This window comes from Hemicordylus capensis, chromosome 3, assembly GCF_027244095.1.
Source record: "Hemicordylus capensis ecotype Gifberg chromosome 3, rHemCap1.1.pri, whole genome shotgun sequence".
Classification (NCBI taxonomy): Eukaryota; Metazoa; Chordata; class Lepidosauria; order Squamata; family Cordylidae; genus Hemicordylus; species Hemicordylus capensis.
In genome coordinates, this window is record NC_069659.1 from 68,899,747 (window position 1) to 68,916,915 (window position 17,169).

The 17,169-nt window shown below is 42.3% G+C and overlaps 1 protein-coding gene across 7 annotated transcripts in view; it reads right to left on the reverse strand.

Annotated features, from left to right (window-relative positions):
* Window positions 1–17,169, reverse strand: part of CADM2 (cell adhesion molecule 2) — a 717,808-nt gene that overhangs the window by 53,733 nt on the left and 646,906 nt on the right. For 4 of the 7 annotated variants that reach the window (XM_053306333.1, XM_053306332.1, XM_053306337.1 and 1 more), the window contains one exon: window positions 16,338–16,454. The exons of 2 other annotated variants lie outside the window; for them this stretch is intronic. In XM_053306333.1, coding sequence (XP_053162308.1) covers window positions 16,338–16,454 — 117 coding nt within the window. The remainder of the gene's footprint in view (window positions 1–16,337; window positions 16,455–17,169) is intronic. One more of the 7 variants, XM_053306335.1, reaches the window with a different exon arrangement.

The following is a 17,169-nucleotide window of genomic DNA, read 5'->3' on the forward strand; positions in this document are numbered from 1 at the left end:
AACTCCATCTCCCTTTCTTTACTTTAAAGGCACTCCACCTGGAACAAACAGTCTATGAAACACTATTTAGAAACTTACCTGCCCTTGCAGGACCTTTACCAAATTGTGATTTACTCCTGCTTCACTACACTTAGGGTAGTGGGAAGTTCACATGAGAGAGGGATTTTCAGTGCGTTAACAGCAAGTGTAGCTCATACAGCTAATGACTCTTTTTCATGACGATTCATGATGATTGGCCCTTAATATGTACTACAAGCATGATTTTAAAATTTTGGGAGAGTGTTGAAAATGACAGTGTACTTTGGGAGAGTGTTGAAAATGGCAGTGCAGGATATTCTGGCATTCCTGCTGCACTGTATGGAGAGACCCCCCTGAGATAAAGCATGAGTTGGAGGTGTGGCCACCTGTGTGGGAGTGTTCACTCCGCTTGCCACCTCTCAATTACATTCGGACTTGCTCTCTGTACCCTGCAGTCTACTTCTAGTTTTTGTTGAGAATTGGAACAACTTGCTCACCAGGGCAGTAGACATGATTGCTCCTAATCGTTGCCTCCGACCTGCTTCAAAACTGGCCCCTTGGTATACGGAAGATCTATGGGGGTTGAAGCAGCAAGGTAGGCAACTGGAGCGCAAGTGGAGAAATACTCGATGTGAATCCGACAGATTACGACATAGAGCACATTTAAAGATCTATGCTCAGGTGATAAGTGTGGCAAAGAAGCAGTTCTTTTCCGCCCATATTGCCTCTACGAGTTCACATCCAGCGGAGTTGTTCAGGGTTGTGAGGGGCTAGTATCTGCCCCCCATCCCTTGAACCAGAATTTGGAGGCATCAGTTACCTGATGTGATGTGTTTAAATAATTTTCGCAGATAAAATCTCTCGGATTCGGGCCGACTTAGATGGAGACTCCACAATTAATTTGATGTCTGAACTGGAGGTGTCCGACAACTCCTCTTATGTGACTTGACTGGATCAGTTTCAGTTTGTGACTCCTGAGGATGTGGACAAGCTGCTTGGAGCGGTGAGGCCTACCACTTGCTCTCTTGCCCAACATGGCTTGTTCTATCTAGCAGGGAGACTGTTGTAGGTGGCCTGGTGGAAATCATAAATGCCTCTCTGAGGGAAGGCAGGATGCCTCCTTGTCTCAAGGAGGCAATTATTAGACCTCTTCTAAAGAAGCCTGCATTAGATCCCTCAGAGCTGAGCAATTATAAGCCTGTTTCCAACCTCCCATGGTTGGGGAAGGTAATTGAGAGGGTGGTGGCCTCTCAGCTCCAGGCGGTCTTGGAGGAAACTGATTATATAGACCCATTTCAAACTGCTTTTCAGGTGGGCTATGGAGTGGAGACTGCCTTGGTCAGCCTGATGGATCATCTCCAGTGGGGAATTGACAGAGGAAGTGTGACTCTGTTGGTCCTTTTCAGTCTCTCAGCGGCTTTTGATACTATCGACCATTGTAGCCTTCTGGAACATCTGAGGGTGTTGGGGGTGGGAGGCACTGTTTTACAGTGGTTCTGCTCCTACCTCGCAGACAGATTTCAGATAGTGTCAATTGGAGATTTTTGCTCTTTGAAACCTGAGCTTAAGTACGGTGTCCCTCAAGGCTCCATACTTTCTCCAAAGCTTTTTAATATCTACATGAAACCACTGGGAAAGATCATCAGGGGATTTGGAGCTCGGTGTTACCAGTATGCTGATGACACCCAGATCTACTTCTCCATGGAGATGGCATATCCTCCCTAAATGCCTGCCTGGAAGCAGTAATGGGCTGGATGAGGGAGAATAAACTGAATCTGAATACAGATAAGACGGAGGTACTTATTGTGCCGGGTCAGAACTCTAGAGATGATTTTGATCTACCTGTTCTAGATGGGGTCACACTTCCCCAAAAGGAACAGGTTCGCAATCTGGGAGTACTTCTGGATCAACGTCTCTCCTTGGTTTCTCAAGTTGAGTTGGTGGCCAGGGGTGCTTTCTATCAGCTCCGGCTGATACGCCAGCTGCACCCGTTTCTCGAGATCAATGACCTCAAAACAGTGGTACATCTGTTGGTAACCTCCAGACTTGACTTCTGTTCTGTGCTCTACGTGGGGCTGCCTTTGTACATAGTCTGGAAACTTCAGTTGGTTCAGAATGCGGCAGCCAGGTTAGTCTCTGGGTCATCTCAGAGAGACCACATTACACCTCTGCTGATGGAGTTACACTGGCTGCCTATAGGTTTCTGGGCAAAATGCAAAGTGCTAGTTATAACTTATAAAGCCCTAAACAGCTTAGGCCCTGGGTATTTGAGAGAACATCTTCTTTACTATGAGCCCCACCAGTTGCTGCCAGTTCATCTGGTGGCCATACAGAGACAGGCCCTCTCGGTCGCTGCCCCGGAACTATGGAATGCGCTCCCTATTGAGATATGATCCTCCCCATCTCTGACAATTTTAAAAAATATTTAAAAACCCATCTTTTTACTCCGGCTTTTTCAGCTTCTTAATAATGTATAGGTTTTTAATTCTGTGATTGATTTTTAAATTGTCAGTTTTAAATTGTTAGTTTTAATTGTTTTTATGTGTTTGTATATGTGTTTTAACCGTTTTATCATTGTGAACCGCCTAGAGACATGAGTGTGGGGCGGTATAAAAGTGTGATAAATAAATAAATAAATAAATAAATAATAAATAAATAGTCTAGAGCTCCATCAAACACTGATATAAGTGGGGAACACAGCATAATTTTTATAGAGAAGCCGCTGGACTCAAATGCCTATTTATTATCTGGGATTCAGTTGGACAGCTGAACAGCTGGAAGGTTAGTTGGAGCAACCTGGGGTCTGCACTCTGTGTTCCGAAGTGCCTGGTACCAACAGCAGCCCAAGATTGACTTTTTAATTATATTCCCAAGAGGAGACAGGGAAAGGAGGTACTACCCAGATAGCCTGTTTGGGGGCTCACAGGAACACCCTTACACATGATTTGGAGCTAAAGGTCTGTAGTTTCCATTTTCAGAACTCAAAGGATTGTGAGTTCTCCATTCCGTTCAGATGAGCAAACTCACTTAGCTCGTAGCTTGGGAAAGGTGGCTCTAGGTCAAGTTTAACCCATGGCTGGAGGAGGACCATCCCTCTGTTCATTTTCCTGATTCCAATCCAGGTGAGGAAGCCAGAGTATACACAAGTTAATTAAGTGCTATTCCCCTAAAGAACTAGCCAAATGCTAGTTTTCCCTCCATGTTGGCCCATTGGATTGGTTCACTCTTATCTCCTTCACAGGAAGAGACAGATAAGAGGTAGCAAGCTCATCTCCTTCTCTAACAAAAGCATTAATGGCTGGCTTGGGGCATGGGAAGCAAGCTTGTTAAAACAGTACCAAGGTCCTTCCTAATCACAAGAGATAAACCCTGATGCACCCATTTCATTTTGCCCTATAGGTTTCTTAATCTATTCACCTCTTTGTGCTGGTAGAGCACACCCCAAAAAGTTGAACTGGACACAATGCTGTCTTTTGTCAATCACCATTATCACCCTTTTCAACAGAAAGGTGTGGTCAGCATTCTGCCTAAGGGCAAGATTTTGTCTATTTCTAGCCAAGACACAATCAATCAGCGTGTCTCTTCCTTGAATTCACCTGTTGTGTGGTCGTGCATTTGGGCATTAACTACATCATTTGCCTGGACTCTGTTTTCCATTCTGCTTGCCACCTCCAGATTGGTCTTTTTACCATGCCCCATCTGTGCAGCATGCTTGGCTGCAGAGAGATACTGGTCTTCTGAGATCAGACTCCCTTTGGCTTTTTCCTAGCTCCCAGATCCTCATTTGGTGCTTGGGTTCCCACTCCTGCCTTTTGCCTTCCTGCCTGTCCCAAGGAAGGAGGTTCCTCAACATAGGTTGAGCTGCAAGGGTCCACACACCCCACCAGATGGACTTAGGTATAACTAATCTCTGCCTTAAAGCCTCTTGCTTCCTTCTTTTCTTGCTCTCTTTAAAGTGCAAAGCTGATCTCCAAGACCATTTTTCTAGTCATCCTTGAGTGGATTTAATTTGGACCTCAAGCGAATTGCCAGCCTGTTGAGTTTTGTTAATTAATATTGTGTTGGTTGCTAATCAAGATTTCTCTTCTCTACCCCTATACTTTAAAAGAAACCTGATTCTACTTTTGAACTTCAAACTTCTGTCAGTTCTTTCCAAGATCGGCCCTGTCCCTCTAGTGGTAGTTGCTCGTGTCTCTCTTATGTTTCTTTTTAGATTGTAGCAGGGGCGTAGCTATAATTGAGCGAAAGGGTTCAAAAAACACAGGCCCCCAGCTCCTCAGGGCCCTCCAGGTCCATCCCTCCCTATTTTCTTCATTATCTCCCTCACTCTGGGGGGGCTGCCAGAGAGAGAGATGAACATGGGCCCCCCTCTTCCCTAGCTACGCCCCTGATTGTGAGCCCTTTGGGGGCAAAGAGCCATCTTTATTTATTTATGTTTATTTCTGTATGTAAACCGCTTTGGGAACTTGTGTTAAAAAGCAGTGTATACACATTCTTATTATTATTAGTAGTAGTATCTTTTGCACAAATTCATTCAAAATGGGTTGCTCCATCTAAACTTGCTAGTTCCCCACACAAGCCCCAAAGTAGATAGGGCTGTTTGCCAGTTCCCCTGAAGAATTAAGACAGGGAGACAATGAACTAGTTTCGCAGGAGCCATTTCTTGCTTTCTCTCCCTCTGGCTGTTTGTCACTCAAGTGTGAAGAGGGGAAGCTAACAGGGCAAATGCAAACAAACAAAGCAAGCTGCTGCCCTCTAAAACCCAAAGGAGAAAACTGCTAACAGCTAGCTACAGAAGTAAGGTGGCTAAGGCAATTCACAAGCCTCCAGAGATTCCACACCTCTTCCACACTTGCTTCAGATCAATACGATCTGAACTATGGATGACAGGGGAAGCATTCTTTCCTATCAGGATAAACTACGGTTCTTCAATGTGCTGAAGACATGAAAGAGATCCACTCCATTTATACTACCTGGAGACTGTCATTGATCTAGTGTGTGGTTTCTGTTGTGCAACACCAGAAAATTTATTTTAAAGATATATAATGATATTTGGGAGAGAGCATGCACCATGCATGCACACGCTCACACATTCCCACCTTCTCTTCACCACCTGGGCACTGGTGAATGAGCCAATTGGAAGCAGGAGGTGGGGCACCCCACCTAACCTATAACCCTATTGGCCAGATGTGGGCAGGATGGACAAGGGGAAGCCTGCCAAGTGAATGAAACAAACAAAGAGGGGAAAAAACCATGCTGACTTACTCCTCTTCATTCTGCACTTCCTCCTGCAGTAAAGCCTCCAGTTTGGAAAACCTCCAGATGTAATGTACCTAGAACCCCTTTATCCATTTATAATTGCTCTAGTGCAGAGCTGCTCAACTTCGGCACTCCTGCAGCTGTTGGCCTACAACTCCCATAATCCCTGACTATTTGCCATTTTGGCTGTGGATTATGGGAGTTGTCCAAAAACAGTTGGTGGGCCTAGATTGAGCAGGCCTGCTCTAGTGTATGTCATCAGGCTTCTTTTAACAACAACAACAACAACAACAACAACAACTTTATTTATTGGTCTCTCGGCACTCCATAATAATAGTTCTCTGGGCAGCTCACAAAATAAAACAAACAATAGAATAAAATATACAACTGAGAATACATTTAAACAAAAAAGCAACAACCCTATAATAAAAAAATACAAATACTAAGCAAGAACATTTTTTTAATGCCTGGATGAACAAAAAGTTATTCTCTTGGCATCTGGAAGAACATAGTGATGGTGCAAGGTCAGCCTTACTAGTGAAGAGATTCCATAAATGGTGTGCCACCACTGGAAAAATACCCTCTCTCTGGTAGACATCCACCTTGAGCCAATCATGCAAATGGCCTTTGTGTATGTACGGAGGTCACTAAAACGATCTCCATGCATGCATGGAGGCCCGAACTGGACTACCACTGGCCCTGGCTACTCTTTGGGAGGCTGGTGGGGATGGGAGGACCCGCCACAATGATAGTACTTGTAAGTACTAACTGACTTCCTCCCACTCCCCTCTAGGCTCCTGTTTTGGTAAAGGGGAATCCTCACCAGATTCCCTTTTACCTTTTACTGAGCTCCAAAATGGTTTGGTTCAAACTGTGCCTGATTCGGTTTGAACTCAGACAGGCCAAGGCTGGTCCAGTTTGATCCCAAACCTGCCAAGCCAAGCCTGTTCGATATTGAGCCAGCTCACACAGCCCTAGTCTCCACATGATCATGTAGGAATGTCTGAACAGGGACCTAATCACATGGTTAAATGCAACTTTAAAGCAGTGTCTAAACTACACAGTTAAGAGGAAATTTGGCCATTCCGGTGTCACATGACTATGCTGGGCCAGGATGTGAGGTCCTCATGCCTTAGGATGCCAATAGGCACTATTGTCCAAACTGACCCATGATTGCTGGGTTTAACTCTGAAGATGCTAGAAACATTTAAAGATGACTAGCTGAACAGGAAAATTGTGAAGAGCAAATTTAAGCAAGCTTACAAAGCCATTAATGCTGAGGAAAATGAGAAATGTAATTTCTCTCTCAGAGGTCAAAGCAAAAAGACATATCATTTTAATTAATTAGCTAATAGTTATGAAGTATGCTATAAAATAGCTAGCTGTTTAACATGCTGCTGAACACAACTGCTTTAAAGGTTAGTCACTGATCACTCCATTTATTATCAGTTGTACATGTGAATAACCCTGTAACAACTATCTTAAAGATAACTCCTTCCTTATCTCAGACACCACACCATTCAAGAGAACTGGCCTCTTTTCCCCTGTGTTTGACTTTGCTGTTACTTTGTGCTGCATTTCTCTCATAGTATCTTTAAAAAGTACTAAGATACTTTAATGAGGTTATGGGTAAGACAAATTGAAGGCACAAGCAGAGACCTGGTGTTCCTGCACACATTTTGATATCAAAGGAGTTGGGGGAGTAGTACTTCTGCCCAGGTAATTCTTGCTGTTTAATTTTCTCTAATGAAATTGATGCTATAGTTTTTAAAAAAACCTACTTTTACTTGTATAGATACCTAAATATGAGGGCGGGGAGGGAGGGAGGAAGGAAGGAAGGAAGAAAGAATGAATTTCTCGGTTTAAAATTTTTAGTTCCCCTGTGATTAAATAAAAATGTTAATATTCATTTAAATTGAAACATAGACATAAAATTCACCTACATTATTTTAGTGCAAACCATTTATTAAACATAGTTCTTCAAATCACACATTTTTAAAAATATAAAGACTGAAGTAATTTTTAAAATTGTGGTGGAGATGGTGAGAAGCATAGGAATACATAGGTGTACAGCTTTAATAATATTAAGTAGTTTCTTAGGCATCCTGAGTACACAGCCTCTTTAACTTCTATGTGCAGCAACTTCAAGTAGAAATGTATCTCTTGTTGTTCTTTTCTGCACACATTTGTAGTCATTATTAAATAAATATCTGGCATAGCCTTTACACAAGTGCAAGAGGCTGAAACACTTAGACAGAAACAACAGAACAAACACTGTTGCACTCCCCCCCCCCGAACCCAGTTCTTAGAGAGCCATGAGGCAAGGTGAGATGGTCTTCTCATATGGGAGAGGCTGGGGACACTGCCTACACACACACACACACACACACACACACACACACACACACACCCGCCTGCTACTGGTCTTCATTCCTGCCCCTTTCCCACTATTCATTGTCCTCTCCTCCTGGGTAAGGGGAAGCAGGGAATGGCATACAGATCTGGGCTATGGGGAGAAGAACAGAATGGAGCATGTCACTGAGAATGGGGGGAGGGGACAAAAGGGGGAAACAGGAGTGGTACATTCTGTACTGCATCAGAAATGGCAGGGTCAAGGGAAGAGTGGGGAGTAATACATTTTGTGTGCCAGTGGGATAAAGATAGAAAGGAAGAGCAGGAAGTGCTGTGCTCTGTATGCTGCTGGGGGTAGTGAGGGAGGCAATTGTTGCTACTTGCGGGATCATTTTCTTAAAGATAAGCCCACTGAAGATTTCTTTGCCTTTGTTTTCAAATCTGCAGCATTAGCAGATACAGAAAAAAGACAATTGATCTTGTTTTATTCTCAACACAATGTTAGGAAAACGAAATCTGAAGAGACCTGCTCTTTTCTTCAACAACCTGCTCTAGGCATGTCCAAGGGCTACCAGGGCATGGCTGCTTGCACTAGTACTGGGACCGGCCTGGAGTCTTCAGGAACTGACATCAACCTCCAGGTGACTACTGTATTGAAATCAGTCCTGGAAATTTTAATGGCTTAATAGGGGAAGGGAACCTATAGGAATATACAAAGCTGCCTTCTATCGAGTCAGACCATTGGTCCATCTATCAAGTCAGACCATTGGTCTATTGTCTACATAGAATGGCAGCAGCTTCTCCAAAGTTGCAAGCTGGAGCCTCTCTCAGCCCTATCTTGGAGATGCCAGGCAGAGAACTTGGAACCTTCTGCATGTAAGCATGCAGATGCTCTTCCCAGAGTAGTCTCATCCCCTAAGGATTACATGTAGTCTCCCATTCAAATGCAAACCAAATGGACCCTGCTTAGCAAAGGGGACAATTCATGCTTTATACCACAAGACCAGCTGTCCACCCCATGAAATACCACTATTAATTATCCAAACACAACTAATAATTTTTCAAAGCTTTTTTCTGTATCTTATGCAAATGCAAACACATGTAGGTTGAACATCTTTAGAGTCAACTCTAAATTTATTTTCTTGTCGCATATATAAGCTATAGTTTAAGTGCTGGTGTCATAAGGAATCACTACAGTCTGAAATGAGTTAATAGTTAAGAAGGATTATAAAGCAGAGGAGCTGTATATTTTGTAAAATATACATATTGAAATGGGGCTTTTTATGAATGCATATGGGTGCTAGAAAGACAAATTTTATGGCTCTTGAAAGACAGGAACTGATTAATTATAAATGCTGACAATGCAAATTGAGAGATCTTATGTGAAACTGAAGCTATAGGAAATGTTCCCATATCCAGGGAGACAAAGTTCACGCATTTACATCTCCTGCAAAGTGGTTGTACACAGCACTTGGCCAGAGGCATCAAAGTCTAGATGATTCACTGGGTAAGATCCAATACCACAATTCTATGCAATGACATTCTTATCTCTATATTTTTAAAAGCCTTAGGGTGTATGTAACCAATCCTGTGGGTACGTGGTACATCTTGCGAGAGTTCTGACAATGGGGGGGGGTACGGAGAAGGAGGCTGAAGAGCAGATGGAGGGGCAGCATTTGCCAAGAAGGAACAAGAGGGCTGAATAAAGAGCAGCGGCATCACTCACTCACTCATTCCCTTAGCTTCAACCACGGGCCTCGGACGCTTTGCTGAATCTCCCCACGAGGAAGACGGCTTCCCAGCTGGCCTGCACAGATGACCCTCGGTACTCTCTCCCATCCCAGCTTGTGACACTCTATTCTAACTGAGCAGGAAAGTCAGCTGGAGCTCCCTCACAGTTTTCAAAGGCTCCTGGGCTGAATGGTCGAGTCCAGTGGCTGCTCCTGCTCCACCCACCAACGCCGCCACCATGGGGATGGGGGAGGCCTATTTGGCTCACCCCCACACATCCCACACTCCAGCTGTGCACATGGTGCAGCTATAATTCTTGAAGCTTTTGGCACGGCAGAATCGGCACCGTGGGGCAGCAGTGGGTGGGTGGTGGCAGGAGGTCCCCCTGGGATTTTGGAGCCCCCCCAGATCATGGAGGCCATGGCCATCCCCAAAGTCCAGGGGTAAGAACGCCTCTGCAGCGAAGGAAAGCTGCTGCTGAAAAAAGGGAGACTGGGCTCAGAGTACACATTTCCTTTGGGATGATGGTTTTGGTGCTGAAGAGAAGTTGCCCTTTCACAAGAGGAGGGTACCCTATCCCACAATTTTTCATTAGTCCTCATGTTCTCTATGCATTTTCCCATGCTGTTATCTTTGAATGTTATCTTTATACACTTTTCCCAGTAAAGAGCCCGAATATATTTTAACTTCCCTCACATGGAAGGGGAAGCATTTTGTCTTCACTGAAATTTTGCAAGTACTACTCTATTCTCTTTGACATGTGTAACAAAAAGTTTGTACAACACACATACGGATGCACTAGATACTTATTTTGTGCCATATATTTCCTTTCCCCCTTTTCTTATGCCTTCCTGTTTGCCATTAAGGCAAACAGGCACTCACCCATCATGGTTTCAAATATTTTTTTCCTGAATCATGCCCACAAATCTGTAAACCAACAATACATGTATCAATACTTAAATCTTCAGCAGTCCAGTGTGCAGACCATGGCAATGTTGAACAGCAACTCAGCTATACTCCAACTAAAGGAGAAGACCACAAGATCTACAGTCAGCCAGACCCCCACCTAAACACCCATAGGCCACAGCAAGTCATGTGAAAAGGCCATTTCTAATAACAGCAACAAAGGCCTCCTATTTAGCTTATCGCTGTGCCCTGAGAGATGTGCCTCACTCAACCTTTGCTTATACTTTGCGACTTATGACCTGCTACCTAGTATAACACTTGACCCTTTCTTTCTCAGATGATTTAGCAAGACTAGAAATTAAGTAACATCCGTTTCCCCAGTGTTTGCTATGTTTCCTGTAGCAATATTAAATGTTTGTCATCCTTTCACATTTTACTTAATGACCATCAATAGCTTAAGTGAGGCGGGTCTCATGATCAAGGAGACCAGCCTTCATAGGGTTTGTGGGGAGAGCGGACTAAGCCTGCAATCCCCGTAGACGACCAGGGACACAGCCCTGCTTTTCAGCCTCCTGGTCAAGGGTCTCCTTGTGAGTAGCTGCAGCGTAGAACCGCACCACGGCTACTCACAATTTCAAAAAACGGGTTTGTGGAGTGCTCGCTCCGCAAACTTGGTTTAAGCACCGGGCTACAGAAACGGGTCACCCGCTTAAGAACCACCAGGCTCGCAGCTAAGCCTGCTGGTTCTCATGGTTGTAGGAAATAGGGCTAGTGGAGGCTAGCCCGATTTTCTACAATCATGTGAATAGCCTCATTATGTTAAGACTTTTTTCTTCCATGTTGTTAGGGAATACAAAATGTGGCCTAGTACTGCTTCTTAGGCCTGTGCATGTTCAAAAGGTTTTGATCCAGATTTGACCCCATCTGAATTTGACAATATCAGATTTTGATTCTATGGGCTCTGGCAAGTTGGATATTGGATTCAAGTCAGATTTCAAATCTGAATTCAGACTTAAATTCAGATTTTTCCCCAGTGGTCAATGGGGAAACAGGCAAAAAATCAACATAAATAACCAGTTGGCCTTAGACCCTTGAAACTTGCTACACATGTGGCAAGGAGGTCAGGCCCCTCTGTAGTGAACTGGAAGAGAATTGGTCAATCCCCTGATATATGGTGAATTTTTGAATTCTTTGTAAAAAAGAAAAAAAAAAGTGAAATCTGGCTTGAACTTTACAAAAACCTTGGAAACTGAATACACCCTCCCCCAGAATTCGCCATCAATCCACCAGTATGTGGAGGAATATGATCTTTGCCTTAATCAAAAGGAGTAACAGAGTGCCCCTCCCCCCCTTTATAGTTCTGGAATGGCTGGGAATACAGTTTTGAAATCTAGCACACATGAATTCCACATGGAAGGACTTGGTGATTCCCCCCACCACCACCACCAAAGCTACAGATCACTACTCTGATTTTCAGTGATTTTTTAAAAAAATGGTGGGATCTGGCTTGTTTCAAGCCAGAACCTTACAAAACATTTTGGATCTGAAGTCCCTCCTTGGACCATCATTACACCCCCATGTTTCAACTGAGTTGAAAATCAATCAAAAGATGAACTGTGTGACCAGAACTCCCATAATCTGAGGAAGGCATTTTGTCCATAGAGGCATAAAGAGGGCCACAGCAGGCCCACAGATAGGGGAAGAAGGGAGGAGTTGCTGCTTTGAACCAGATTCGATGCTATTTTAAGACAGAAGTTTCTTCAAATATAACATGGGCAGTTAATACATCATCAAGATTACATAATATTTCAATTCAAGGTGAGCAGAGAAGCAAAGTACCCACGTCCTCTACATATGAAAGATACAAGAAAAGCAAATTTAACTCTAGCTCATCCCCCATGCATATGTTAAGAATGTCTTGCTTAGGAGATCTCAAACTTTTATGTTGGCTCTGCCATTGACTGACCAGATATAAGGCATAGGCTCCACTGAGAGCAAATAATTTAAACCACAAGCTTCATTGGTCATCTATACTCTAATATAGTCTAGAAGAGGGATAAACATTATGGAGCAAATTAGGAAATTACATTCATTTACAATGCATCATTATTTATTATTTATTACATTGTGGGATCTATGTGGGGATTTTTGAGCTTCTGCATCCTTCCCCAATGTGAAACTCAGGATATGCAGAAAATGTCATACTATAAAAGAAGGCTCTTCACTTTTTTACTAAAATCAGCAAAGTTGGAAGAAGATCCATCCCACATTGAGGCTATTCACATGAGCAGCCCTACCTGGACTTGGGCAGCCCTACTTGGGTAGGGCTGCTCATGTGAAGTGTCGAAATTGAGGCCAGTCCCAATGCTGCCCTCTTGAGTAGCCCAGGATTTTTATCCAACCAATTACCCAAAATCCTATTTCATTTTGCTAATTCAAAAATTCTGAAGTATTTCCAAAGTTAATTTCAGTCTCTCCCTTGGAAAGTGATCTTAACTTTCTGTTGTGTAATTTGTCAGGATGTCATTGGGTTGATTTCAGAGAAATAAGTCTTTATAGTAGCTACATCATCTTTAAATGCATAACTTTAGTATGGTAACTAGAAAAAAGATCACCTTTGATGGCTACTACTAAAAAAAAATCAAGACTTCAACATTATCTAGATGATGTATTATTTCATTTCATTTATTTAAACTTTGTGGCTGTTCACATGAACAGTCCTACCCAGACTTGTGCAGCCCTACTGGGCTAGGACTGCTCATTTGAAGTGCTGGGATCATGGGTGATTCTGATGTTGTTCCTCCGGGTAGCCCAGGAATTCCCCCTGGGCTGCTACCAGGCAGAAGGCTGCAAGAGTGCCCTTCTACCGGTTATCCCGTTAATGTATCTGCTTGGGTGCCTGCTGCCCAAGCAGACACAGAGCTGGGTGCCTAGAGCACTGAGCTGAGAGGAAATACCACACTGTGCGCCACACAATAGTGCAGTTTCTGGAGGCTGAGCAGTGTTTCCTCAGCCTCCAGAACAGTGCACTGCTCACCACAGCAGCGATCATGCACATGGTGGTGCAGCACAAGACAATTAAAAATCTGTGGGGGAAGATAGCTATACTCCTGCCTTCTGCCTAGCCCTCCCTAGCCACCAGGGATTTTGGTAGAGTGAACAACCTTTATATGTCTCTCTCTCTCACACACACACACACGTGTGTGCATGTGTGCGTGTGCACGTGTGCACATAGATAGATAGACAGATAGATAGATATAGCCTTTCAATCCTAAAGTGGTTTGTATTTAGTGGAAAATTGTGCCATTAAAGTAGTGTTCCAAAGTTTGAAGAATAGTTTCATATAAGCCTCTGAAGATGCAAATCTATAATTTAATCCTATCATGCTGAGTAAAAGCTACCAACTTATTCTTCAACTCAGTTCATTTATCTTCTTTTCTCATCAATGCATCCACTGATCCACTAAATGTACCACCTCTAAGTATAGTTTCCTTGCACATTCTTCTTATTTATTTAACACATCTATCTTGTGAGAGTCAAATTGTGTCAAAAGAAATTGGTGCCATTCTGAAGACCAAGGCAGCACTCAAATAAAATTGGGGCGCTGCTTAACACAGCTCTAGTATTCTCTCTCACACACACTCACTCACTCTAATGAAGAAAATATTTTAAATCAATTAGTTGCACCAGTCTTTTTCTTTGGACTTGAATTGCTGACTTAAGTCAAGTTATCATTTGCACCATTATTATTATCCACCAGCAGTGTCTTCCCTCCCTTCAGTTAGAAAAAGACTGCTGGAAGTTAACCCCTGCTAATTTGGCAAAGACACACCTTTTAACAGAGGTGTATCTAGGGAAAATAGCGCCTAGGGCAAGCACTGAAATTGTGCCCCCTGTCCAAACATCTGACACCCATCTTTCAGATAACTTTACCATAATATCAGATCAAAAATACAAGTCAAGCTTGTTAATCTTTTAATATTTCAAAAACTATTTAGCAGTGGACGTAGCCAGACCAAAAAATGCTGGAAAACTACAAATTTCAGTACGCTGGGGCTCATGAAATACCCAAATATTTATCTGTGTAAACCGCCCTGAGCCATTTTTGGAAGGGCGGTATAGAAATCAAACAAACAAACAAATCAAACAAACAAACCAACAACAAACAAATACTATGTCGAGGTGTACTTGGAAAACTAAACAGAAGTGCCTGTCCAATTCTCATTGTATGCATTGTAGCATCACTGTTACATGAGTTTTAAAATAAATGGAGAATTTGACTTTTCCCAGATACTCTGAAAATAATTAAAGGATAAGCAGATTAAACTGTGTCACTGCTTGGAATATATTCCAGTATTTCAAAAAGACAGTTAAAATGAGAGAAAGAGAGCAAGAAACTCCCAGTGGTTCTTAATACTAAGGATTTCACACTGATTCAAAGACAAACTCACCATTAATAGCCATATTATTAAGACATCACATTTAACTCACTTATCATAAGAAGCAAAGTAAGAGCAAATGAATACAATCCTAGCTCATAAGCTTCAGCTCAGTATTCACAAGCCCTGATTCACTGTACATAGTGCCAATCTGAATATGTGTACAGTGACTTATATTATATTAAATAAAAAATTACCTGTAGTCCCTTCAGGGGCTTCCAAAAGGCCATGGGGGGGTCTGCAAAGGTTTCCCCCTCCCCCGCTGGCCTCTAGGGCCTCTCAGGGAACATTTGAGCATGTGCAGTGGCCATTTTTAAAAATATTTTTTTTAAATGGCCGCTAAAAACAAAATGGCCACTGTGCATGCTCAAATGGCCTCTGTGAAGACTGGCATGGCCTAGGGCCTCACAGAGGCCATTTGAGCATGCGTGGTGGCCATTTTGTTTAAAAATATTTTTAGAAATGGCACCCCCCTTCAAGTGGCACCAGGGGCACGTGCCCTGCCTGCCTCACCCTAGATACGCCCCTGCCTTTTAACATGGTGATTCTCTTTTATTTAGCGGGGGGAGAGTAACTGGCCCTATCTACCCCCAGCACAGTGCCTCCAGTGACTGTTGCTGGTGTCTATCTTATGTTTCTTTTCAGATTGTGAGCCCTTTGGCGACAGGGATCCATCTTATTTATTTATTATTTCTCTGTGCAATCATCCCTGAGTCATTTTTGGAAGGGCAGTAAAGAAATCGAATAAAATAAATAAATAAATAAATAAATAAATAATACTAGGAGAGCAGCAGCAGCAGCAGAGGTTTGGGGCATTAATGGTACATTCAGTCTGTCAACCAAACTTAACAGCATTTCAAAATGCATGGGTACTGATTAGGGATGTGAATGTTTTACTAGTTTTGAGCGATATCACAGCTACTGTCCAATAGATCCCATGTCACTGCTTCAGCCACAGCACACAGTACATTCAGAAGTAAAATGGTGTGTTAAGAAAGAAAATTGCTATTTCCCAGCCATAAACAATCTGGGGCCTTTTTCCCCTGGGAAAAAGCAATTTTCTAATAAAAGCAGCACTACTTTCAAAATGTCATATGGATCGTCCACTATAACTGAAGATTTCCAGAGCAATAAAACTGTTGCCCAGAAAGGCCTATTATGTAGCTTCAGATGGAAGCAGGATTCTTGAATTATACTATAAACATTAATACAGCAGCTCTTCATATATGGTTAAATTCAAATCTCTTACACATTCATAACATATTAGTGAGAGACAGTAAAACCTATCCTCTTAAGAGATAATGTTAATATGAAATTAAGTAGATTTGCTTCTAACACACGTTTAATATGATAATCTTAAAGAGAGCAATTGCTTATAAAAATAGTTAAAACATTCCACCAACAGTCACATATGTTGTTAAATAGCAATGCACAATGTGTTGTTACATCATTCATAACTATGTTAATTGCTGATCATGGTACTGAACTGCTTACTTAATGTACATTTGAACTTAAATTTCCAATAATATTCACATTATCTCTTGAGAATTTTGATCATGCTTAGCGCTTTTATACCTGTGGCTGCCTGTTTATACTGTGATTTGCAGGCCATAACAAAGAAGCATACTGTACCTCGGGTGTTGATGGCTGTTGCCGATGGGACTGTGCTTGTTAAGGCTACAGTGGTTGTGACTGTTGCAGTGGTAAGGGAGGGGATGACAGTGGTAGGAAGCAAAATGTTGGAAACATCTGGTGAGTGGAAAAAAATATAAAATAAAATCATATCATGCAAACATAGGAGCAGCAAAACAATGATTCAGTTTGTAAATACACACATGTAGAAAATGTATAAATTAAAACATGCTTAGCACAGACCAACAACGATACAGTAGTATACTTCAAAATTCTTGACATTAGATCACTCTCTTTTTCATGTTCAAACACAATAGACTGAATTTTAAACAGAAAAGACAGTTAACATGATTGAGTTTCCACAGAATTGGAGAGTGAATCTTTTAGTGACAAGAATCCTTCTCTTCACGGAGCGATTTTAAAGCCTCATACAGTACCAAAGCAAATATAGATGAACAACATGCTGTGTCAGCGTGGGAGATGAAAACACAACACCATCATGCTAAAATAAACACACATGTTAACAAGAGATGGCTGTATGTTAAAACACCTACTTGCAGACAGACTCAGTAAAAAAAGGGGAGGGGGGGGTTCAAATTGCTACTAACTCTAAAAGCTGCTGTATTTGGTTTGCTTGTCTTCTTCCACATTTTGTTATAGATACAGTAGTCTGCCAAGATCCAGAGCAGAAAACATATCAAAACTTTTTAGTCTAATGAGCAGCATTTGACTATAAGCTACATGAAACAATAGTTTAACTTAAAACTAACTTAACCCGCACAGAGAATCTGTGCGCTAGTACTTGATTGCTCTGCTCACCCTCTGCCACAGC